At 42.7% G+C, this 26,869-nt stretch overlaps 1 protein-coding gene across 1 annotated transcript in view; it reads right to left on the bottom strand.

The window, feature by feature from the left end:
* The window catches only part of LOC141048600 (uncharacterized), a 52,760-nt gene that overhangs the window by 7,756 nt on the left and 18,135 nt on the right, over window positions 1–26,869 (bottom strand). Inside the window, exons 2-6 of the mRNA XM_073544346.1 lie at window positions 26,608–26,665; window positions 26,391–26,501; window positions 26,048–26,133; window positions 24,590–24,701; window positions 20,400–20,669 (exon numbers count right to left, since the gene is read on the bottom strand). Of these exons, the coding sequence (XP_073400447.1) occupies window positions 20,400–20,669; window positions 24,590–24,701; window positions 26,048–26,133; window positions 26,391–26,501; window positions 26,608–26,638 (610 nt within the window). The 5' untranslated portion in view covers window positions 26,639–26,665. The remainder of the gene's footprint in view (window positions 1–20,399; window positions 20,670–24,589; window positions 24,702–26,047; window positions 26,134–26,390; window positions 26,502–26,607; window positions 26,666–26,869) is intronic.

The raw sequence follows: 26,869 nt of genomic DNA, 5'->3' as shown, positions 1-26,869 counted from the left end.
GCTCTTTTTTTGCGGGACAAGATGACGTTTTCAGCGGTACCATGGATATTTATATGCGTCTTTTTGATCGCGCGTTATTGCACTTTTTGTTCGGCAGTATGATAATAAATCATTTTTTCTTCGTTTTTTATTTTTTAAGGGGTTCGCTAAAGGGGTTAACTAATGGGATAGTTTTATAGGGCGGGTCGCTACGGACGCGGCGATACCAAATGTGTACTTTTATTTTTTTTTTATTTCCAAAAAATGAATTTATTAGGGAATATTTCTTTTTTTTTATTTATTTAGTGATTTTTAAAAAATTATTTTTACACTTTTCTTTTTTTAACTTTATTACATTGTCCCAGGTGGGACATCACTGTCCTGTGACAGATCGCTGATCTGTCACATCACAGATCAGCAATCTGTCACAGGCAGTGTGCAGGTTTCCTCCTTGCCTGCGCTTTGCAGGCACTGAGGAAGCCAGCTCCCTGCAGGCCCCCGAAGGTCCCTGTCGCCATCTTGGATCCGGGGACCTGCAGGGAAAGAGCCCCCCGCAGCAGCGCTGCACATTGCGCTGCTGTGGGGGGCTCAGGGAAGCACAGAGGGAGCCCCCTCCCTGCCGATGCTTCCCTTTAACCCCCGGAACACCGCGATCGTGTTTGATCGCGGTGTGCAAGGGGGTAACGTGTCGGGGGCGGTCCGTGACCACCCCTGACACATTGTGCCGGGTGTCAGCTGTGATAATCAGCTGACACCCGGCCGCGATCAGCGGCGCTCACCACGTGGCCCCCCTGATCGCTGTGACGTACTATCCCGTCCCTGAGAATTAAGTCCCAGGGCACATGGACGGGATAGTACGTCACATGACAGAAAGGGGTTAATGACCAGGCCAATTTTTACAATTCTAACCACTGTCATTTTATGAGGTTATAACTCTGGAATGCTTCAGCGGATCCCACGGATTCTGAGAAAGTGACATATTGTATTTCATGATAGTGGAAAAATGTATTCAATATGACTTGCGTTTGTGAAAAAAGTGGAAATTTGGCGAAAATTTAGCAATTTTCAATCTCTGAATTCTTAAGCCCTTCAATGAAAGAGTTGTGTCACACAAAATAGGTAATACATAACATTTCCCACATGTCTACTTTACATCAACACAATTTTTGAAACTAAATTTTTCTTGTTGTTAGAAAGTTATGAGTCTTTTAACCCTTTTGACCAGCAATTTCTCCAACTAAATTTACAAAACTATGTTTTTTAAAGGACCACATCACATTTGAAGTCACTTTGGGTATTTTCTGTCATATAGACCCCTCAAAAGTGAAACCATTCTAAAAACTGCACCCCTCAAGGTGCTCAAAACCACAGTCAAGAAGTTTATTAACCCTTCAGGTGCATCACAGGAATGTGGAAAAAAATTAACCCCTTACCTACAAAGGACGTAATATTCCGTCCATGTGACCCTGGACCTAACTACCATGGACGGAATATTACGTCCCAGCGATCAGCGGCGCCCACGTGGTGAGCGCCGCTGATCGCGGCCGGGTGTCAGCTAATTATCATAGCTGACACCCGGCACAATGTGTCAGGGGCGGTCACGGACCGCCCCCGACACGTTAACCCCTTGCACACCGCGATCAAACGCGATCGCGGTGTACCGGGGGTTAAAGGGAAGCATCGGCAGGGAGGGGGCTCCCTCCGTGCTTCCCTGAGCCCCCCACGGCAGCGCAATGTGCAGCGCTGCTGCGGGGGGCTCTTTCCCTACAGGCCCCCGGATCCAAGATGGCGACGGGGGCCTGCAGAGAGCTGACTTCCTCACTGCCTGCAAAGCGCAGGCATGAGCAAGTCTGCAGCAGTGCCTGTGACAGATCGCTGATCTGTCACAGTGATCTGTGATGTGACAGATCAGCGATCTGTCACAGGACAGTGATGTCCCACCTGGGACAAAGTAATAAAGTAAAAAAAAAAAAAAAAAAAGTGTTAAAAATAATTAAAAAAAAATCGCTAAATAAATTAGTAAAAAAAAAAAAAAATTCCCCAATAAATCCATTTTTTCAAAATAAAAAAAAACAAAAACAATAAAACTACACATATTTGGTATCGCCGCGTCCGTAATGACCTGCCCTATAAAACTGTCCCATTAGTTAACCCCTTTAGCGAACCCCTTAAAAAATAAAAATAAAAAACGAAGCAAAAAATAATGATTTATTATCATACCACCGAACAAAAAGTGCAATAACGCGCGATCAAAAAGACTCATATAAATATCCATGGTACTGCTGAAAACGTCATCTTATCCCGCAAAAAACAAGCCGCCATACAGCATCATCCGCAAAAAAATAAAAAAGTTATAGCTCTCAGAATAAAGCGATGCAAAAATAATTATTTTTTATATAAAATTGTTTTCATTGCAAAAAACCGACAAAACATAAAAAAACGACCTAAATGAGGTATCGCTGTAACCGTACTGACCCGTAGAATAAAAACGCTTTATCAATTTTACCGCAAGCGGAACGGTGTAAACGCACCCCCCAAAAGAAATTCATGAAACGCTGGTTTTTGTTCATTCTGCGTCCCAAAAATCGGAATAAAAAGCGATCAAAAAATGTCACGTGCCCGAAAATGGTACCAATAAAAAAGTCAACTCGTCCCGCAAAAAATAAGACCTCACATGACTCGGTGGGTCAAAATACGGAAAAATTATAGCTCACAATATGTGGTGATGCAAAAACTATTTTTACAATAAAAAGCGTCTTTTAGCGTGCGACAGCCGCCAAACATAAAAACCGCCATAAATCGTAAATCAAACCCCCCGTTATCACCCCCTTAGTTAGGGAAAAATAATAAAACTAAAAGAAAATGTATTTATTTCCATTTTCCCGCTAGGGTTAGGGTAGGGTTAGGGCTAGGGTTAGGGCTAAGGCTCAGATTAGGGTTAGGGGTGTGTTGAGGTTAGGGTTGGAGTTATAATTGGGGGGTTTCCACTGTTTGGGCACATCAGGGGCTCTCCAAAGGCAACATGGCGTCTGATCTCAATTCCAGCCAATTCTGCGTTGAAAAAGTCAAATGGTGCTCCTTCCCTTCCAAGCTCTGCCATGCGCCCAAACAGTGTTTTACCCCCACATGTAGGGTATCAGCCTACTCAGGACAAATTACAAAACAACTTTTGGGGTCCAATTTCTCCTGTTACCCTTAGGAAAATAAAAAATTGGGGACAAAAATATAATTTTGCGGAAAAAAATGTTTTTTTTATTTTCACGCCCAGGCGTTATAAACTTCTGTGAAGCACTTGGGGGTTAAAAGTGCTCTCCACACATCTAGATAAGCTCCGTGGGGGGGTCTAGTTTCCAAAATGGGGACACTTGTGGGGAGTTTCAATAGTTTAGGTACATCAGGGGCTCTCCAAACGCACATGACACCCGCAGACCAATCCATCAAAGTCTGCATTCCAAAACGTCACTACTTCCCTTCCGAGCCCCGACGTGTGCCCATACAGCAGTTTTCTCCCACATATGAGGTATCAGCGTACTCAGGACAAATTGGACAACAACTTTTGGGGTCCAATTTCTCCTGTTACCCTTGGGAAAATAAAAAAAATGGGGACTAAAAGATGATGTTTGTTGAAAAAATACGATATTTTTATTTTCACGCCCGGTCGTTATAAACTTCTGTGAAGCACTGGGGGGTTCAAAGTGCTCACCACACATCTAGATAAGTTCATTAGGGGGTCTAGTTTCCAAAATGTGGTCACTTGTGGGGGGTTTCCACTGTTTAGGTACATCAGGGGCTCTCCAAACGCACATGACACCCGCAGACCAATCCATCAAAGTCTGCATTCCAAAACGTCACTACTTCCCTTCCGAGCCCCGACGTGTGCCCATACAGTAGTTTTCTCCCACATTTGAGGTATCAGCGTACTCAGGACAAATTGGACAACAACTTTTGGGGTCCAATTTCTCCTGTTACCCTTGGGAAAATAAAAAAATGGGGACTAAATATGATGTTTGTTGAAAAAATACGATTTTTTTATTTTCACGCCCGGACGTTATAAACTTCAGTGAAGCACTGGGGGGTTCAAAGTGCTCACCACACATCTAGATAAGTTCCTTGGGGGGTTTAGTTTCCAAAATGGTGTCATTTGTGGGGGGTTTCTACTGTTTTGGTACATCAGGGGCTTTCCTAACGCGACATGGTGTCCGATCTCAATTCCAGCCAAAAACGTCAAATGGCGCTGCTTCCCTTCCGAGCTCTGCTATGCGCCCAAATAGTCATTTACACCCACATATGGGGTATCAGCGTACTCAGGACAAATTGCACAATAACTTTTAGGGTCCTGTTACCCTTGGAAAAATAAAAATTGGGGGTGAAAAGATCATTTTTGTGGAAAAAATATGATTTTTTAATTGTACCGCTGTACGTTATAAACTTCTGTGAAGCCCTTGTGGGTTCAAAGTTCTCACCACATATCTAGATAAGTTCCCTGGGGGCTCTAGTTTCCAAAATGGGGTCACTTGGGGGGGTTTCCACTGTTTAGGTACATCAGGGGCTCTCCAAATGCGACATGGCGTCCGATCTGAATTCCAGCCAATTTTGCATTGAAAAAGTCAAACGGCGCTCCTTCCCTACTGAGGTCTGCCATGCGCCGAAACAGTGGTTCCCCCCCACATATCAGGTATCAGCGTACTCAGGACAAATTGCACAATAACTTTTGCAGTCCAATTTCTCCTGTTACCCTTGGTAAAATAAAGAAAATTGAACCTGAAGTATTTTTTTTGTGAAAAAAAGTTAAATGTTCATTTTTTTTTTAATATTCAAAAAATTCCTGTGATGCACCTAAAGGGTTAATAAACTTCTTGAATGTGGTTTTAATCACCTTAAGGGGTGCAGTTTTTAGAATGGTGTCACTTTTGGGTATTTTCTATCATATAGACCCCTCAAAGTGGCTTCAAATGTGAAGTGGTCCCTAAAAATAAAATGGTGTTGCAAAAATGAGAAATCGCTGGTCAATTTTTAACCCTTATAACTTCCTAACAAAAAAAAATTTTGGTTCCAAAATTGTGCTGATGTAAAGTAAACATGTGGGAAATGTTATGTATTAAGTTTTTTGTGTGCCGTATCGCTGTGATTTAAGGGCATAAAAATTCAAAGTTGGAAAATTGCGAAATTTTCAAAATTTTCACCAAATTTCCGTTTTTTTCACAAATAAACGCAAGTTATTTGAATGCAATTTTACCACTAACATGAAGTACAATATGTCACGAGAAAACAATGTCAGAATCACCGGGATCCATGGAAGCGTTCCAGAGTTATGACCTCATAAAGGTACAGTGGTCAGAATTGTACAAATTGGCCCGGGAGTTAACGTGCAAACCACCCTTGGTAGTGAAGGGGTTAACATAACTTTTTTTCACAACAAAAATTACTTTCGCCTCAAATGTTTTTCTTTCACAATGGTGACAGGAAAAATGGACCCCAAATTTGTTGTGCAATTTCTTCAGAGCATGCCGATAACCCACATGTGGGGGAAAACCATTGTTTTGGCGTACCGCGGTGCTCAGAAGGGAAGGCGCATTTTAATTTTTTTAATGCAAAATTTGCTGTAACAATTAGCTGACACAATGTTGCATTTAGACAGCCCCTGATGTGCCTAAACAGTGAAAATTCCCCACCTGTGACATTTTGAAAACTACAGCAGACCCCTCAGGGAACTGATCTAGATGTGTGGTGAGCACATTGAACCTTCAGGTGCTTCACAAAAGTTTATTACGCTGAGCCGTGAAAATGATAAAATCACATTTTCCCCACAAAAATGTTATTTTAGCACCAAATTTTGCATTTTCTTAAGGGTAATAGGATAAATTGCACCATAGAGCTTGTTGTGCAAGTTCTTCTGAGTACGCTGATGCCCCATATGTGAAGGAACACTACTTTTGAGGCACTATGCAAAGCTCAGAAGGGAAGAGGCGCCATATTGGAGTTCAGATTTTGCTGCACTGGTTTGAGGGTGCCATGTCACATTGGCAGAGCTCATGAGGTGCCAGAACAACACAAACTCCCTATATGCAAACTCATTTTACAAACTATACTTTCCCCAATGAATTTATCCATGGGTGCAGTGATCATATTGACACATGTGCCTCACAGAAGTTTATACTATTGAGCGGTGAAGAAATAATAAATTACATTTTTACAACTAAAATGTTGTTTTAGCTCCGAGTTTCTAATTTTACCTAAGGGCGAGTAAGAATTTTTTTTTTTTTTTTTTTTTTACAACAAACTGAGGTTTAATTTTTCCCTGAGTGCACCAATACCCTACATGTAATTGGGAAATACTTTGCAAAGCTCAGAAGGGAATGAGCGCCAAACTAAAGTGCAGATTTTACCGTTATGGATTGTGGGTGCCATGACCCACTGGGAGAGCCCGAGTTGCCAGAACAGCAGAACTCCCCATAGGTGACCCCATTTTACAAACTACACCCAATTCATCTAGAGGTGCAGTGATTATATTGACACCACAGGTGTGCCACAGAATTTTATACCATTAGGCAGTGAAGAAAAAATAAATTTCAATTTTTACCACAAAAAATGTGTTTTAGCCCCAGATTTTATATTTCCACACAAGAAGTGGATAAAAATGGCACCATAACTTGTCCTACAATATATGTGGCTTTACAGTTCTGCTTAGCCATATTGGGAGACTCGGGAGGTACAAATTTTACTAGAATAGTTTGCACACTCCATATAAAGAGCCCCTATAATTGCTAGAAGAGCAGAATCCCCCCTCAAGTGACCCCATTTTAAAAATTATACCCCTTTGGGAATTTATCTACAGGAGCAGTGACATTTTTGACTCTATGGGAGTTTTCCAGAAACAAGCAGTAATAGATATTGCTGCGTGAATATTGCAAATCTACCATTGTAGTGGCCAGTGTGCTGCAGTCACCAGTACATTATGCTCAGCCTATGCTTCTGGAGTCATATACCCGTAAGTTAAGTGGGTTCTCATCGCTTCAGAAATGCCAAACATGGCCGCTATATGTGGTTTAACCTCTTAACAGCCAATGACATATATCCAACATTGGACACCTCCCTCTGTTTGATGTGAGCTCCGGCAATTCCACCCGCACCTTTTCCGTCACATGACAGCTGATCTGATCAGCTGTCATGTGCCCCTAATAGCCACGGGTGGAATCGCGATCCACCCGCGGCTGTTAACATGTTAAATGCTGTTGTTAAACTCTGACAGCAGCATTTTACATACACGCGCAGGAGGTGCGCCATTAACCCCCCCAATTGGCTCCCGAGTCACATGACCACGGGTCGCCAATGAGTTGGCATGACAACCCGGGGTCTGCAGGAGACCCCTGTGGTTGTCATAACCGGATAGCTATGGTCGGCGTTCATACCAAGTGAGCATTTCTCCTATATAGAGCAGGGCTTTGGTAGCACAAGCGATCGGATGATCGCAGCTTATAGTCTCCCGTGGAGACTATTGAAGTAAAAAAAAAAAAAAAGTTCAAATCACCCCCCATTTGCCTCATTCAAAATGAAAGAATACAAATCAGCCATACACATTTTTGGTATTGTCGCGTTCAGAATCATCTATCAATATATAAAAAGAATCAATCTGATCTGTAAACGGCATAGCGAGAGAAAAAAAAAATCATAACACCAGAATTACGTTTTTTTGGTCGCTGCAACATTGCAATAAAATGCAATGACGGGCGATCAAAAGATCGTAGCTACACTAAAGCATCAATAAAAACATCAGCTCGGCACGCAAAAAATAAGCCCTCACCTATTCCCAGATCATAAAAAATGGAGACGCTACGGGTATTGGAAAATGGATCCTTTTTTTTTTTTTTTTTTTTAATATACGAACTTTGGATTTTTTTTTTCACCACTTAAACAAGAACCTATAACTCGTAATGACCTGGAGAATCATAATGACAGGTCAATTTTAGCATTTGGTGAACATGGTATAAAAAAAAAAAAAAAATTGTGGAATTGCCTTCACATGGCCATATTGGTGGAAAAATTATAAAAAAAAAAAAAGTTATGGCTGTGGGAAGAAGGGGAGCAAAAAATGGAAACGCAAAAACTGAAATACCCCCAACTATAGAGAGGGATCCCAGGCACGGAGCTTCAGTGGTGCAGCAGGAAAACCAATTGATAATGGAAAACGGATCCAGTTCCAAATATCCCATAAAAACATAATTATTTGTAAATCATTAAAAAATATCACAAATGGCCTAAGGAGTCAATGGGGGTTGTAAATATTCCTTGCGGTCCTTAATCATTGCATCCCATACTGACATTGCCATCAACCTTATATACAACATTCTGTCTAGGTCAGATGATTACACAGGATCTATCATATATGTCGTCCTTCAACTGTGAAAAAATACATAGTATAGCAAGTCCAGCAATTTAAAACAAGCGATACAGTCTAAATCCATCTTAACACTCCATCCCCATATGGTTATGACACATATTTAAATCATTCATAGTGACATGACAGATCTTGTCCTTGGGGGGCTCTGATTTTCTATGATGGTCTCCGCCTCTCAGGGGTTTGGAGACTCTTTCAATGGCCATAACTTTACAAAGTAGAAGTGTCCCCGTTGTGGTGTAAAGAAAAATGCTAACAAGCCTCTGAGCATTTAAATACTGTTTTATTAGCGGCATCTTCGTTATATTAGTGGCGTCTAATTTGATTTTCAGTTGATTGGTGGTGCAGCCGACGCATTGGATATTACAAAATAAGCAGGCAAGTAGGTATATGACGTGTGGTATTGCAATTAATGTAATATTTAATTTTATATAGGATTTTTTGGTAGTAGTAGAAATAAATTCCATAGTATTCTCAATATGTCTACAGCATGTACAAATCTGATGCCCGCATTTATAAAAGCTCACTCTATGTAACCAGATTTTTTCCATTTTAGATATTTGGTTTAGATATAAACTTGGAGACAAAAGGTTACCAAGGGTGGGTGCTTTTCTGGTAGAATATCTTATAGGATTACTTGGAATTTCCTTTATATTTTTAATAATTTACAAAAAATACGTTTTTATAGGATACCTGGAGATAGATCCGTTCATTATTTATATGTGGTTTAGGTACGCTGTGGGGCTCAGAAGAGAGGGAGCATTTGGATTTGGGAGCGCTGAATTTGCTGAATTTCTTTTGAGGATCGAGGAGCCATTTCGCTTTTCCAGAGCCATTGTATACCAGTAACATGGCAGCCCCCCTATATTTCCATTAACAGATGATGGACCTGAGTGGGGACTTGCTTTTTTGTGGATTGAGTTGAAGCTTTTATTGGGAACATTTTCCATAACGTTTGGGATCACATTCATCCGGCGCTGTACGCTGACCACTTACTTTGTGGTTTCCATCTAAATCTCAGAGTCATGCGATTCCGATGAATCCCCGAGGGATCCATTCACTATAATGAGGCAGCAGAGTTAAGCCCCCGTCACACACAGCGAGATCGCTGCTGAGTCACAAGTTTTGTGACGCAACAGCGATCGCGCTGTGTGTGACAGGTATCAGCGACCGGCCCCCCAGCCGGGTATCGCTGATCGTTCTGGAAAGCCCTGGACATTTTTTTGATCGTTGGTCTCCCGCTGGCCAGCACGCATCGCTGCGTGTGGCAGGCGGGAGACCAGCTATCAGCGAGCTGGAGCTGGTATCCAAGGTAAACCACGGGTTTCTAAGCGCCGCGCTTAGAAACCTGCTGTGTACCTTAGATACCAGCATGCTGGTGCTGGGAGCTGGTATCTAAGGTAAATAGCAGGTTTCTAAGCGCCGCGCGGCACTAAGAGATAGTCTGCAAGAGGGGCATGCTGGAAATCTGATTGGAAAAGTGAGGAAATTGGTTATTGCCGCCAGAACCCCTAAAATTGATTCCATCTTGAAGAGACGTGCTGGGAAAGGGGCAGCACTTATTTAATGATTGAGCAATTGCTTGAACTAAAACCGTTTCTTATAGATATGGCGAACCCTCAGGTAACCCTAAATGAAGGTCAATGGACACAGGTGGCTGAACTGAAGGAATTGCTTAATCACCCATTTACCGTGACTAAAAAATTACAAGCTGAGGATTTAACTCCTGCCATTTTCATAAGGGAATGGAAGAACTTGCTATTTTGCCTGTCCCAAAGAGATGGCATTTCTGCTTCAATGAAACGGAGAGAGACACAGCTATTGGAAAATGAAATTTTTCTAGCAACTGTTTATGTGGACCCAAGTCATCTTATACTGCTTGATGATCAACATCTTACTAAAGGATAAGAAGCTCTGACTGAGGTAGCAGTTAAGATGAGTGGCCTACAGGAGGACTGCCAGGCGCAAGAGGACTTGGGTCCTGACAGTGCTACTGCTGCCATATCTTCATCCTCATCAGATGAGGAGTTTGACTTTGACAAGTATTTGGATGACATGGAGCAGGCAAAGCATTGCATAGTTTAAAGTTGTATTCCAATAAATATTCTGTTCTATCTAAATATCTTGATTATTGTATCATAAAAATGATTAAATGTCTGATGTTCACATCGTACTACAATAAATTTCTCACTTAACTATAAGTAATATATGTGGGAGTCGGAGTCGTGGAGTCGGTGTAAGGGAAATGCCCTTTTCAGAAGTCCACAAAACAGTGGCGGACTGCACTTTTATGCAATCCTAAAAAGACAGACATCGCCAGATCACAGGTCAGACGGCGTCCACAGTGCCTCATTATAGGGAATCTACTGCCGGGGGTTCCGTCTGAATCACGTATTTCAGAGATTTACACACAAACCCCGGTGTAAGCGCTCAGCGCAGGATAAACGTGAGCCGCGCCTTACCACAATCTTTGGGAGGCGGAATGAAAAACACTCAACATGTGAAAATTGTTTTTTTTTTTATTTTTTACGTTGTTCCTCGAACGGTATAAGTGATTAGGCGACTTTATTCTTTGGATCGGTGCGATTACAGCGATACCAGATTTATATTGGGTTTTTATGTTTGGCTGCTGTTACACATTAAAAGACGATTTTTATTGTAAAAACTAATTTTTGCATCACCATATTTTGAGCTATAATTTTTCCATAGTTCAGCCACCAGGAGTAATGTGAGGGCTTGTTTTTTGCGGGACAGACTGACGTTTTTCTTGGTACCATTTTGAGACATGACATTTTTTGATCGTTTTCTATTACGATTGTTGGGAGGCAGAACGAACAAAAACCAGCAATTCAGGATTTTTTGTTTTGTTTTTTTTATGTCGTTCCGCTTGTGGTAAAAGAGATAAGACAATTTTATTCTTCGGGTCAGTACGATTACAGCGATATCACAGTTTCTTCTTTATGCTTTGCCACTTTTATTTACACAAAAACTATTTTATAGAAAAATAGAATTAGTCTTACCTGTAATTCGGTTTCTAGGAACCTTCTACGACAGCAGTATCGGAGGATGTCTCCCTGCCCTAATGGGGGACAGGAAATGCACAAGAGGTTAAATAACCCTCCCCTTCCTACTACCTCCAGTGTTTTTTCTGTACACACTAGCATGTATAGTTACCACCAAAGTGTAGGAATCATCCAGTAGAATATCAGATAGGGAGGGAAATTAGTGCTGTCATGGAAGGTTCCTAGAAACCGAATTACCGGTAAGACTAATTCTATTTTCTCTAGTCACCTTCCACGACAGCAGTATCGGAGGAATACCAACAACTAATTTCTTAGGGAGGGATAACAGCCTGCAGAACACGTCTGCCAAACGTTAAATCCCTGTTGAAATTTAGTCTATAATGTCTGGTGAATGTATGGACAGACGACCAGGTGGCGGCTCTGCATATCTGCTCCGAAGATGCGTTCCCTCTTTCTGCCCATGATGTTGCTACTGAACGAGTGGGCTCTCAATGATGTAGGAGGGGGAACGTTCTGTGACGAGTAGGCGAGGTAAATCACTTGCTTGATCCAATTTGCGTTTGTATTTTTTGCTGCCTTTTTGCCTTTATTTCGACCTGAAAACTGAATGAATAATCATAGAACCATAGAATCGTAGAGTTGGAAGGGACCTCCTGGGCCATCTGGTCCAACCCCCTGCTCAAACCAGGATTCGCTAAATCATCCCAGTCAGATGTCTGTCCAGCCTCTGTTTGAAGACTTCCATTGAAGGAGAACTCACCACTTCTCGTGGCAGCCTGTTCCACTCATTGATCACTCTGTCAAAATGTTTTTTCTAATATCTAATCTGTGTCTCCTCCCATTCAGTTTCATCCCATTGCTTCTAGTCTTTCCTTGTGCAAATGAGAATAAAGTTGATCCTTCTACAATGTGACAGCCCTTTAGATATTTGTAGACAGCTATTAAGTCTCCTCTCAGTCTTCTCTTTTGCAAACTAAACATTCCCAAATACTGCAACCTTTCCTCATAAGACAGGGTTTGCAGACCGGTCACCATTCTGGTCGCTCTTTTCTGAACTTGCTCCAGTTTGTTGATGTCTTTTTTAAAATGTGGTGCCCAAAACTGGACACAATATTCCAGATGAGGTCTGACCAAAGAGGAGTAGAGGGAAATAATGACTTCACGTGATCTAGACTGTATGCTTCTGTTAATACATCCTAGAATTGCATTTGCCTTTTTTGCTGCTGCATCACACTGTTGACTCATATTCAGTCTGTGATCTATTAGTATACCCAAGTCTTTTTCACATGTGCTGTCACTTAGCCCTATTCCTCCCATTCTGTATATGCTTTTTTCATTTTTATTGCCCAGATGTAGTACTTTGCATTTCTCCCTGTTAAAAACCATTCTGTTAGTTGCTGCCCACTTCTCCAGTTTATTTATATCTTTTTGAATCCTCTTTCTCTCTTCTCTAGTATTAGCTATCCCTCCTAGCTTTGTGTCATCAGCAAATTTAATCAGTTTACCCTCAATTCCTTCATCTAAATCGTTGATAAAGATGTTGAACAATACAGGGCCCAGGACAGAGCCCTGTGGTACCCCACTTGAGACATTCTTCCAACTGGATGTGCAGCCATTTACGACCACTCTTTGGGTCCGATCACTAAGCCAGTTATGAATCCACCCAACAGTTGCCTTGTCCATTCCATACTTAGTCATTTTTTCAATAAGGATTGTATGAGAGACTTTGTCAAATGCTTTGCTGAAGTCAAGATATACTATATCTACAGCATTTCCTTGATCCACCCAATCAGTGATTCCGTCATAGAAGGAAATTAAGTTAGTCTGACATGACTTATTAGTTACAAACCCATGCTGACTCTGTTTAATCACTTCATTCTTATCCAGGTACTGACATACATGTTGTTTAATAATTTGTTAATAATAAGATCTTTCCTGGTATACAAGTCAGACTCACCGGCCTATAGTTGCCTGGGTCCACCTTCTTCCTCTTTTTGAAGATAGGAGCAACATTTGCTCTTCTCCAGTCTTCTGGCATTTCTCCTGTTCTCCAAGAATTTTCAAAGATTATGGAGAGGGGTTCAAAAATTTCTTCTGCTCTCTCCTTCAGTACTCTGGGGTGTAATTCATCTGGACCTGGAGACTTGAATTCATTTAGGTTAGCTAAGTGTTTCCTCACTATCTTTCTGTTTATAGATATCCTGGATTCTTCTATTCTCTTAATAGGATAGTGAAGAACAGTTGATGTTACATTTCCTTTCTGAGAGAAAACAGATGCAAAATAGGAATTTAAAAGTTCAGCCTTCTCAACATCCTGTGTCTTACCATTTCATCATTTTCATCCTGTAAAAATCCTATAGCATCTTTGACTTTTCTTTTACTTTTGACATATCCCCAAAATCCTTTATTATTGCTTTTGACATCTCTTGCAAGCCTCAATTCATTTTCAGCTTTAGTTAATCTGATTTGTGCCCTGCAGGTTCTGCAGACAGCATTATATTCTTCTTTAGAGATGCCTCCCTCTTTCCATTTTATAAACATTTTTTTCTTCCTTTTTAGCATGTGCTTAAGTTCTGTGTTCATCCATCCTGGTTTCCTTAAATGCTTCCTATTCTTCCCTCTTTTCGAAATTGTTAACAATTGTGCTTTGAGAATTTCATTTTTCAAGATTTCCCATCCTTCCTGGACATTTTTGTCTTTAAGGATATCCAGCCATTGGATTCCTCCAATTCTCTTTCTGTATCCCTTAAAATCTGCCTTTCTGAAATCTAACCTTGATGTCAGACTTCACAGGTCTTCCTCCTCTAGTTATCCAAAATTCTAAAATAGCATGGTCGCTACCTCCTAGGGTCCCAGCCACTTTTACCTCCTCAACCATTTCCTCCCTGTTTATAAGGATTAGATCAAAGGTAGCAGTTTCCCTTGTTTTCTCCCCTACCTTTTGGAAGATAAAGTTGTCAGCAAGAGAGGATAAGAATTTCCTTGACCTGTTAGTTTTGCCTGAGAGAGATTCCCAACAAATGTCTGGATAGTTGAAATCTCCCATGACAACTATGTCATATTTTTTGGAGAACTTGGCCATTTGATGCATAAAGAGTTCATCCATATCTTCAGCTTGCACAGGTGGACTGTAGTAAATGCCTACAATGGTGTCCTTTCCATTGTTCTGTCCTTGTATTCTTACCCAGTTTCCACAGAACTCCCAGTCTCTGAAGCTTCAATCTCTGTGCAGATATACGTGTTTCTAACATACAATGCGACACCTCCTCCTCGTTTATCTAGTCTGTTTCTTGCAAATAAGTTGTATCCTTCTAGTCTTGTATTCCAATCATGTGTATTGTCCCACCAAGTTTCAGTGATTCCAATGACATCATATTTCTTTTCCTGTGTTTGTAGTTCCAATTCTCCTTGTTTGTTGCCCATGCTTTGTGCATTAGTATAGAAATATTTTAGTTTGTGATAGGTTTCTCTTTCTCCAATATTTTTATTAATTAGATTCTTTGGTCTTTGTTCTTCCTTTCCACTTCTAATAGCAGAGTTCTCAATAGCATTTGTCAGGTGTATGGCTTTTTCTGGTCTTTTGCTTTCCTTCCCATGTTGTTCTAGTTTAAAGCTCTCCTTACAAGTGTAGCAAGGTGACTTACAAATACATGCTTTCCAGTCTTCGTAAGGTGCATCCCATCTCTAGCAAGTAGTCCATCGTATAAGTAATTCACTCCGTGATCCATAAATCCAAATCGTTGCTGACGGCACCATCGACGTAGCCAGTTGTTCACCTGCATAATCTTATTCCACCTCCTTGTTCCATGGCCATCCACTGGGAGGATGGAAGAGAAGACTACCTGCGCTCCCAGTTCTTTCACTTTCTTGCCTAAGTCTTCAAAGTCTCTGCAGATGGTTTCCAGGTCATTTCTTGCGGTGTCATTTGTCCCCACATGTAGTAGCAGGAATGGGTAGTCATCTGTAGGTCTGAAGAGTCCTGATATCCTGTCAGACACATCTTTAATTTTTGCACCTGGAAGACAGCACATTTCTCTTGAAGTTATATCCGGTCTGCAGATAGCGGCCTCTGTTCCTCTCAACAGGGAATCCCCCATGACCACCACTCTCCGTTTCTTCTTCACAACATTTTTCTTTCTCCATCCAGGAGGACTCTGAAGGCGTACAAGGTTGCTGTTTGTTGGCAAAGTCTTATCCTGATGTATTTCTTCGTTTTCCTTCATCGTTTTGGTCAATCCTCCAACTTTCCGTCTGCTGTAGGTATAAGAGAACTACTCTGCGGACATCGAGGGTGTGGAACACTTCTTTCATGTTGCAGGGGTTTGGACAGAAGGAAGGCAATACAATGTCCTGGAACCTGTGAAAGTTCGAGACTACCTTAGGCATAAAAGAGGGATCTAATCCCAGGATGATGCTATCCTCCATGATAGTTAAATATGGCTCCTGTATTGACAGGGCCTGCAATTCCCCTATGCGTCTTGCGGTAGTAATTGCTACTAGGAACATGGTTTTTAGCGTTAAGTTTTTCAGAGTTGTGGAAGACAATGGTTCAAATGGTTCACTGGTCAGGCCCCTGAGAACTAGGTTCAAGTCCCAGGGGGGGATCTGGCTACGGAGTCTGGGACGGATCCTAGATGCTGAGGTCATGAATCGTTTGACCCATCGATGACTTGCCAGGTCCTGGTCGTAGAATGAGCTAAGGGCTGAAACTTGCACCTTTAAAGTGCTAGGTGTGAGTCCCAGATCCAGCCCGTCCTGAAGGAATTCTAAGATTTGTGCAATATTAGGATGGAAGGGATCTGGAAAATTTGGGGAGCACCAAGATGAGAACTTCTTCCAGACCTTACCATAAATGGCATTAGTCACTGGTTTCCTACTCTTTTGTAGGGTTTGAATTACTTTTTCAGATAGGCCTCTAGCCTTTAGGATTCTGGGTTCAGTAACCAGGCCGCCAGGTTCATTTTCTGCGGGTCTGGGTGCAGTAGAGGGCCATGGCGAAGAAGATTGGCTCTCTGGGGCAGAAGTATTGGACCTTCTTGAGCCATGTTTCGTAGGGCTCCGTACCAGCTTCTCCCTGGCCACAAGGGAGCCACCAAGATTGTAACGACTTGTTCTGCCCGTATCTTCTGTAGTGTTCTCGCTATCATGGGAACCGGAGGGAAGGCGCAGGCTAGATTGAAGTGCCAAGGATGGGAGAAGGCATCTATTTTCCGTCGGTGGGGCTGAGGGAGAAAAATGTTTCCACCTTCGTATTTTGACCACTGGCAAAGAGGTCTACCTTGAGACAAAAAGACTGTTTGGTCTAGGCTCCATTCCCTGGGATGAACATCCCTCCTGCTGAGGAAGTCTGCCTCCACGTTGTCCGACGCCCTTAGATGCACTGCCGATATGGACAGTAGATGCTTCTCTGCCCAAGAAAAGATTCTTGCAGCCACAAATTTTAGGTTGGAAAATTTCGTGCCTCCTTGGTGACGGATGTAGGACACTGTAGTCATATTGTCTGAGCAGACACGTATATGATGATTTTGGACAAGGGTCGATGCTGCCTTCAGCACTTCCTCTACCGCTCTCAGTTCTCTCACATTTGAGGAGCTGGTTCTGATGTCTATGGGCCATACCCCCTGGAAGTGTGATTTCTCCACTATAGCACCCCAGCCTCTCTGACTGGCATCTGTGGTGATGATTTTCAGGGGAAGCTGATCCCAGCTTACCCCCTGCTGGAGATTCTGGCGGTTCAGCCACCATCTGAGACGCCTTTACATAACCGGGAAGAGGGGTTCTCCTGGTCAGTATATTCCGGTGTTTCCTTGAACACCGGAGTACATAGGACTGAAGGACCCGAGTATGGGCTTGGGCCCAGGAGACTGCTTGGATACATACTGTAAGTGAACCTAGCATGGACATTGAGTCTCTCAGGGTTGGTGCTCTCTGGGCTCTGAACTTGGAGAGTGTCTGAACCAGGTCGAGTTGTCGCTCCCTGGGTAGAAAAGATGTTCGCTTTCCCGAGTCCAGGAGTAGCCCCAAGAACTTTTTCCTTGTTGAGGGATGAAGGTCTGATTTCTCCAGGTTGGGGATCCAACCCAAGGATTGTAAAATTTCTAGAGATTTCCCTACATCCTGGTTCAGGCGAGATATGGATGGAGCTATTATTAGAAGGTCGTCTAGGTATGGGACAATGCAGATCCCTTGCTGGCGAATGAAGATCATTGCCTCTGCCATCACCTTGGTAAATACACGAGGGGCTGATTGACACTCCAAACGGTAGGACGTTGAATTGGTAGTGGTTGACCTGGGACCCCTGAGATACAGCAAACCTGAGGAATCTCCTGTGGTCTGGATGAATCGGGACATGGTAGTAAGCATCCCTCAGGTCTATTGTAGCCATCACCCAATCCTGTCCTATGAGAGGGATTGCTGCCTTGACTGACTCCATCTTGAATCGCCTGTACTTCACCACTTGGTTTAATGGCTTCAAGTTTATAATAACCCTGTGTTTCCCTGAGGGTTTTACGACTATGAAGAGGCGAGAGTAGAGGCCTCTGACTACCTCCTGATGTGGGACTGGGGAGATCGCTCTTGCTTGCAGAAGTGTTTTTATGTCTGACAGCAAAGATCTCTGGAGGTGCACCTGTAGAGAGGTTATTCTCAGGCATTGAGGGGGAGGACTCTCGAATTCCAATCTCAGTCCGTCGCGAATGGTGGGGAGAACCCATTGGTTTGAGGTTATGGACTGCCATTGATCTATGAAATTCGAGTCGGCCCCCGGACCGGAATACTGTCATTGTTTGTCCTCCGACGAGTAGTAGTATTTTTTGTTATCGGGTTTGGGGGCGGAAGTGGAACTCTCATTCTCCCATGCGTCCTCTGAGTTAGAGGTATCAATTTCGCCCAAGTCCGATTCCACAGGGGCCGCTTTCCTTTTCCTAGCAGGAGGGGGCTGTGGTGTCAGGATCTGGGCAACTGTCATCATAGAAGTTTGGACTTCTTGTTTGATGAGGGTTTTTATACTGTCCAGTAGGGAGGGCTGCTCTGCACGTATTACGTCATCCGTGCAGGGATGACATACTTTCTTCCTATGTGTCGAGGGAAGTTTGGTACCACACACACTTGCAGCTTGGTTTCTTTACGGGGTCAGGGGCCTTGTCTCCCTAAAATAGAAGGCATGCTGAGTCACCTCAGTGACCACCTGGACAGAATAAAGGGGGACCCACCCCACTACTTACAGTAAAAGGGTGAACGCTGGGCTCCCCAAAAGCAGATCGAGAGGGCTTATCACCGTCCATGGTCAGTCTGTCACAGTCACCAGTGCAGAAATGGCCTTGCCTGGACGCCCTCTGACCAGGGTTTTAATAGCCAAGGTCCATCAGCGTGTACTGTGCTCCTCCTCCCCTGGTCCACAGGTGGTGGCAATCTAGATCACCCCTCCTTGCGGCTGATTCCGCAGCTGTCCGTGGTCGTCCCGTCCTCCTCCCCCTTAGTCCCGGTTCGCCTTGGTGGCTGATCGGTGTGGGGAGGGGGGGGGGCATAGATTAGCTTGGGCCCGAGACGCCGCCAGTCCCTATCGGCGGCCGCCATATTGGCCGCTTAAGTGTTCCACCTGGAACGCTGGGATGATGAACCGGAAGTTCGGCGCCGCGTCACTTCCGGTGCGCCCGCCGCTGTGAGGATGACGACCCCGGGGAGCTCACCGAGGACCCCGGGCGCACGTCGCCGCCTCGCTTTACCCTGCTGGGGGGGTGCAGGAGAGGCGGGAGGGGGTCCCGAGTCACGCCGCAGCGGAGACGGGAGCGGCCTGCCAGATGGAGGAAAGCGGAGCCCCCGATCGTCGGCCTCCCGGCTTCCAGGTATTTCGAAAAGTGCCTCCGGTTGCCGGCCACGGCAGCACTATCCGGACCTCTTCATGCCCCATAGGGGACAGGAAAAACACTGGAGGTAGTAGGAGGGGGAGGGTTATTTAGCCTCTTGTGCATTTCCTGTCCCCCATTAGGGCGGGGAGACATCTTCCAATACTGCTGTCGTGGAAGGTGACCAGAGAAAAAATAATTATTTTTGCATTGCTTTAGTCTGAGAGCTAGAACTTTTTTTATTTTTCCGCTGATGGAGCTGTATGGCAGCCTGTTTTTTTGTGAGACAAGATGACATTTTCAGTGGTACCATTTTTATTTATATTCGTCTTTTTGATCAAGTTTTATTCCACTTTTTTTTGGCTATGCAAACTATCAGCTGTGCACTGACAGCAAGTTGCTGATCTTGCTCTGAGTATGATCAAACAACTTTCCTAGCTCTGGTGACCCGGAAGTCATCATGACAACTTCGGGTCACAATGGCAACGATCGGGACATCGTTTGACATCGCAGGGTCTCCGATAAAAGGACAAGAGGGGCTCTTATACCTCTACATGCTCCCGAAATGTTGCGAGCAAGTTGGATCACTGAGTGTCGGGTGTCAGCCGTGAGAATCAGCAGACTCCCGCCGGTGATCGCACAGCCCATGTGCGTGCAAAATCACCGGGACGCATCCAGGTCACAGGGACGTAAGGATACGTCGCATGACCGTCTCTCCTTCGCTCTTATGTCAGTAACGCAACCACCTCCAAGATTTCTCCATAGCATCTCCCATCTTCTAAATGTCAGTGCCTCAACATGTGGGATTATACCCCACATTTGGAAACTTCAGATGAAACCTGAAAACCCGGCTATTTAAGAAAGCTTAGAGCATGCAATAATTGCTGCTGCCACCTCACTACCACCGGAGCTGCTGTATCCCCTGACCTACTGTCTCCTCCCATTACCCTGTAGATTGTAAACCTGTGAGGGCAACTTGCTGTCCCATTCTGTACCAGTCTCTCACTGTTTGTTCATTGTAATCTAAATAAGTATGCAATATGTATGTAACCTTTTTCACATGTACAGCACCATGGAATCAATGGTGCTTTAAAAATTCATTATAATACTATGGTTAGTTACTTTTGTTTTGTAATAAAATGACATGACTGTATTTACCAAGGATCCCTTGGTCTCTGTTATCAAGGCTTTCCCAGTCTGGGTACAAATGGCAGCACACAGCTGTCCATGCATCTGCTTTCTTCTGTCGGTCACTGTACCCACGGTCAGAAGGGTCCCAGAGCGCAGGATGACTTCGGACAGCAGAAATTAACTCCTTAACTTTCAGCTGCAACTTCCTGAAACGTGGAATCTTTGCTGTCTGACGCTCCATGAAACAAATCGAACGGTTTGTGGCCTTTTTCCTGTTCCTGTGAGGCCTCCTAGCCACTATGGAAGATAAGATATGGATCGAATTAAGAGGATGCATGTGCTTTCAGGCTCCACTGACCTCTAGCTGCTAAATGTGGCAGTGTGAATAGATACAATGATAAACTCCGATTCTGCTCAGGACATTCCAAATCCGACACTAAGGACTCACTCCCACTTGTGTATAGATAGGACGAGTGCAATGCAATGGAAAAAAACAAATAAACTGCAGCATGCTGCGAGTGGCTGTGTATATCAGATGAGACTCGCCAGTGCAAATCAATAGGTGTGAGAAAGAAAAAAAAAAAAAAAAAAACCATTACGGGTCTCTATAGGGACTTGCGAGAAGCATTAGTTCCCATCATACCAGGGAAAATTTTAGAGGGATGGGCAAAGCAGTTGGGAGACCAAGAAGGGGAAGAAAAAATCTTTAAACGGTGGATGGAGATGAGGAAGAAGATAGTAAACAAAATCTGGAGAGAAACTCAATACAGACTTCTACATAGGGCCATATATGGTTTCAATTTTTTGAATATTAGACAAGACAAACTGGTGAAATGTCCGAAATGTGATACGGAAAGAACGGACCTATACCATGGGATTTGGCAGTGTGGAAAAATTGAGGGATTTTGGAAGCAAGTTCAGGGATTGGTTCGAACAATCTGGAATAGAAACTTGGAGCTGGAACCAATGGCTTGGCTATTCCATTATCATCATCAGGAGGGAGGGGATAAAGGAGGGGGTACAATACCATCTCTCTTCCATGATATAGTCATGATAAGTAAAAGGTCAATTCTCCAGAAATGGTTGGTGAGAGAAATTCCCTCGAGAGAAGAGGTGATAAGCCAGCTGAAAAAAACACTCATGCTGGAGAAAGTGGTGGTGGAGGAGCAAGGAAGGATCGACAGCAATTTTTTTCAGTAAATGGAGAAAGTTCATAAGTGGTATATGCTCAGGAGAAGAAATAAGGCAAATAATGTTAACATTTGTATCTACTGAATGGTATATGAAGGAAGATCTGTTAGGATCACTAGGTAAGCTGAAATTATAGGGAGAGGTTCCGAGGCAGAGTCGCATGGGGAGTGGGAGGGAAGGGATAGGGTTGTTAAGTAAGTTTGGATTTAAGACAAACTGTTGAAGTATGGGAGAAGGAAAACAGGAAGGAAGAATATATAAGGAGGAGGAGGTGAAAAAGGCAAATTGGAAGGATTATGTGAATGCATTGAGATTCCTTGATAACTATTATGACGTTTGAAATATTTTTGTATGCTAATACTTATCCTTTTTATTCTTTAATTTGTATAAGAAAATCAATGGAAAGCTGGTTTAAAAAAAAAAAAAAAAAAAAACGGATGGCACACCGACCATGCATATACCATCTGATTTTCTCGCACACATCTCAAAAGGAGCCAAGAAGTTGAATCAGCCAGCACAGCACAGCACAGCAAATTGACCATAAGAACACACATCCTCATATATAATTTCATAAGTTCCCCCTACATATTATATACATGCACCCTTTGGTGCCTTTCATGCAGAGTTCACTGTAGAGCTTTCTAAGCTTGTTTTATCCTAATAAATAAACAAATGAAAAAAATTAATTTCTGTGTGGCCCCCTATTTGTTTCTTTTTTTTCCAACCAGCAAAGGTGTAGCAAACAGCTGTGGGCTGATATTGTCAGGCTGGGAAGGTCCCTGGTCATTGAGCCCTTTCCAGCCTAAAAATACCAGCCCGCAGCCACCCGAGAAGTTGCACATAACATTAGATGCGCCAATACTAGTGCTTTGCCTTCACTCTTCTCAATTGCTATGGTGCGTTGACAATCAGGGAATCATACTAAGGGTGGTTTTACACTTACCGCATTTTTTGCGGGTCGTATCACCGCATTTTTTTGTGGTGTACCGCAATAACGGGCCGGAAAAAAATGTTTGCAGATCGCCATTGTTTTCCCAATACTATGGAAATAGTATTGGAGGAAAAAAAAAGGCATTCTGCAAAACCGGAAGTGAAGGCGTGCCGCAAAAACAAAAGTCCGGTTTGCTTTTGTGGCCCCATTGATTTAAATGGGCGCCGTGTCCGTACGCTGTGAAAAATATCGAGCAAGCTCGATATTTTTCCACGGCCGTATGTACGGCACACAGGGCACCATTGAATTTTTGCGGGCCAATTTTGCGGCCCCATAGAAAGCTATTGTGGCCTCAAAATCGGCCCGCAAAAATACGGTAAGTGTAAAACCACCCTCACGGCTCATACTCACATGCAAGAAACTCGGACGAGTCTCGCACGTCAACACCCGGCACTGCCGCTGGCACTCAGATTGGAGCGTTTAGCTGCATGTATTTCTATGCAGCTGAATGCGCCGATCCGAGTGCCCGGTATTGACGTGCAAGACTCGTCTCAGTTTCTCGCATGTGAGTATGAGCCCTAAGTCCACATAAGGAAACCTGAAAAACATAAACAGAGAAATGAAAACAAGACAATGACTCTCAATCAACAATTTATTATGATGATGACCCCAAATTCCATCGTTAAAAGCCTTGTTCTGAGGCTCTATAGGCTTTAGCAGCACTGCGGTCCACAAGTCCTGACTGCACTGAAGAGCAGTGAAGTCAGTAACAATAACGCTCATCAGAGTTGCCGATTCCACACTGCCCTCTGTAAGACTGGGCGACGCTGATGAGTATTATCGTTACTGGCATCACCACTCTTCAGAGCCACCAGGTCTCGCAGAGCGCAGCGTAAGCAAGGAGTGGCTGCTGCTAAAGGCTATGGAACCTTGAAATGAGCCTCCATCAGCTTTTAACAACGTAATCAGGGAACATCGTGGGAAGCACAGGACTATATTGGACTTGTACGGAACCTTTATTTTATAATAAATTGGTGAACGAGGGACAGTGATTTGTTTAGATCCCTCTCGTTCTATATTTTTCAGGTCTCCATTACATCAGATTCCCTGGACTACGCCGGACCTGAATTTATTTATTTTTTTAAAATAAATTGGTGAATCAGGGTATGTTTTGAGGAGCGTTTTTTCAAATAAAGTATTTTTGCGCTTGTGTTTTTTACTTTTTATCACTGCGTACGTAATGGGGGAGTCTGATAGACACATCTCCATTACCAACACCAGATGTCAGCTGTGGTTTTGGACAATTCACAGCGGACATCAATCCCAAAACCCATTACCCCGATTGCCAACGCACTAGGGCAATCGGGAAGAGCAAAGCACCAGAATTATTGCATCTAATGTGCTGCGGCACTTCTGAGGTAGCTGCGGGCTTGTATTTTTAGTATGGGAAGAGTCCAATAACTAGGGTCCTTTCCCAGCCTGATAATATCAGCTCACAGCTGTCCGTTTCACCTTTGCTGGTTTCTTAAAATAGGGGGGGACCCAACGTCATTTCTTTATTCATTTATTTATTAGGTTATACAAGGTTAACACCTCAACAATAAACTCCAAATTAAAGGCACTAAAGGGTGCACGTTAATGATATGTAGGTAGCTTGTGAAATTATATATGTGAAGCATATCTTTCTATCACTTTATTATATATTGAGTATCTTTCCATCATTGGTCTAGATCTTCATATAAGATTGCTTTCTTAGTTTTGTAAACTAGATTTAAGTTGCACAGAGCATTATAGTATGTAAAAGGTTATGTTAACACATTGCATATGGATGCTAGGCGAGAGGGAAAAAAAACCAAACAAACCACACTCGCAAGACATACGCATGACACACTTGTCCAACTTATTGGGATGAACATTGGAGCAATAGTTTTTTATATGCAGATGTGAGTGAACCCTTACACACAAAGTACTTTTGGCTTCTTCCACTTTCCACACAATGGAATGACACTGTACAAGTAGGTTACAATGAAGAGTTAAAGACGTGGGCACTAAATATACATAACGTGACTAATTCCTGCACTTTAATGGCCTTTACCTCGGCTGATATTTACTGGAACCTCTTCTTCCTCAATGGTTACAAGTATCACATCCTTCTCGTCTTTTACCTCTTCCTTAACAATAATTTCAAAATCATTGAAATGTTCACTCTACGATAAAAAAAAAAACAAAAAACCTCAGTAAGCAACATGTGACTTGTGATTCTCAGCTTTATGAATATGGCAATGTAGAGGGTTGCTCTCTTTTGGCATTACCACTATGAACTCCTCATACATCAGGGGTCTCAAACACACGGCCTCAGGGATAAATGCGACCCCCGAGGCTTCATTGTGTGGCCCTCGGACCCCTGAGAGTATCGAGGCCTGGTCTAGGGGCGCCAATGTCAGCATTCCTTTTCAATTGAATGTGCGTTCTCGGACACACATTCAATTGAAATGTGTAGAGGTGTAAAGACAAGCTCTTTGCACCACAAGTCCAGTACCAGCCAATCAGAATCCGGCGATTGATGTTGGCATCTCCGTCGCTGCCACACATTGTCACTGCCATGCGCCGCCCTGGCTGTGGAGGAGGAAGAGGACATTTCACAGAGGAAGCAAGGCCAGATGAGAAAAAGAAAAAAAAAAATTAAAAGGTGTTTTTCCATCTCCAAGATCCTGTCCCAATATGTAGTAAGTGTAATAATAATAAATACTACCAATTAGAAATGTAGTACAGTTTTTCTGATTCACTATGTCGCTTTCCTCATGTGCAGGCATTGTAGGACCTTAGGTATCCATGGTTACAACCACTAGCAAAAAAGAGATGACTTTTAGGGGCCTTGTGCTGTATATTGGGCTAGTGCAGAAGTCAAAGATTAGGTTATACAATAGAGACTATATTTTGTATAACTCCCTGCCCGCCCTCTGATTTACAGATAATCATAAAACGTAATTCTGGCATTTTGATTTTTTTTTTCTCATTATATCGTTTGCCGATCGGATTAGTATTTATATTTTGATAGATTGAACATTTCCAAAAGCAGTGATGCCTAATATGTGTATTTTTAATTTTAAATTGTTGTATTTTCAATAGGTGGTGATTTGAACATTTTTTTTTTTCATATTTTTTAAAACGTCTTTCTTTTCTTTATTTAATAATCTCCTTAGGGGACTTGAAGCTGCTATCTTCCGTTCGCCTGTGCTGTGCATCAGCATTGCAATGTATAGCAAAAATCATGATCTATGAACGTTGGCCACGAGCCTGCTATGTTCACAAGAGAATAGTAATGACAGGCATGGTGATCTTCAGCAGACCCTCGGCTATCATGTCAACACATAGCACAGCTCCACCCACGGCTGTTAAAGGCACATATTTGAAAGTATGTGTGTCAATGTCCCAAAAAATACAGTAGTCATTACAACTTTGTAGCTTACAACTAAGCTATAACTCATAATATTTGTTCTATTCACAATCTAGAAAATGTCTAATTGGTAACAGGTATCTAGAATCCATGTACCTGGTTGTCTTGTGGAATGCTTTGATCTTGTTGGAAAAAAGGAGAACTAGGGAATCTTTCTGGAGTGCTTTTCTTCCTGGTCTCTTCTGTAAACACAAATTTTCAGATTAAAAAAAAAGATCAGAGAAACTAACAAAAATCACATTAATCTGTAAGAATAGACTTTGGCACCAAAAAGTTATGACATTTCAAATGATATAAATGGAGTTTCCATATCCGTGTTCTCCACGACACTTATCATGTACATCTGATTTATTTTAATGTTTATCTGCCCATTGTTCTAATTAAATAACCAATATAAAATATTCCACAATGCCTGGCTTAGCATACAGAATGGCTTTACCTTTAGGAGACAACTTAGGTCTGCCAATCTGACGTTTCCGAAACGATCGGGAGGTTTTGTGATTTTTCTCCAGAATTCGACTCTTTGAAGCATTTCTCTTACTGGACCTTTCTGTAGGAAAGAAACACACATATTGAGAGAATTCTTTTGTAATATTCAGATCTATATTTCCCAAATGAAATCTCTTGATTTACAATCAACGCTAGCCTTCTCTTACTTGGTGATGTAAAAGAGGTGTTGTTCTCCATCTTGATGTGCTTCTAAATACACCCAATCTTCAATAGAAAAAGAATAGTGACAAAATGATACAAATAACAATACAGTCTCCAGGCAAACATTATGCAGCTAAAAGGTACAGTAATTATTGTAAAAATGTGCTTTATGCATGAAACTATCAAAAATATTTCCAAAATTAAACGCGGATTTTATAGTCAGATGCAATATGTGAATTGTGGAGTTGGAGCAAGTCTTGTAATTCT

This window comes from Dendrobates tinctorius, unplaced genomic scaffold (assembly GCF_039654945.1).
Source record: "Dendrobates tinctorius isolate UK_male_01 unplaced genomic scaffold, ASM3965494v1 ptg000137l, whole genome shotgun sequence".
NCBI classification, from domain to species: Eukaryota; Metazoa; Chordata; class Amphibia; order Anura; family Dendrobatidae; genus Dendrobates; species Dendrobates tinctorius.
Note: the sequence above shows the minus strand (reverse complement) of the source record. Positions and strands in the feature narration are given on the sequence as shown.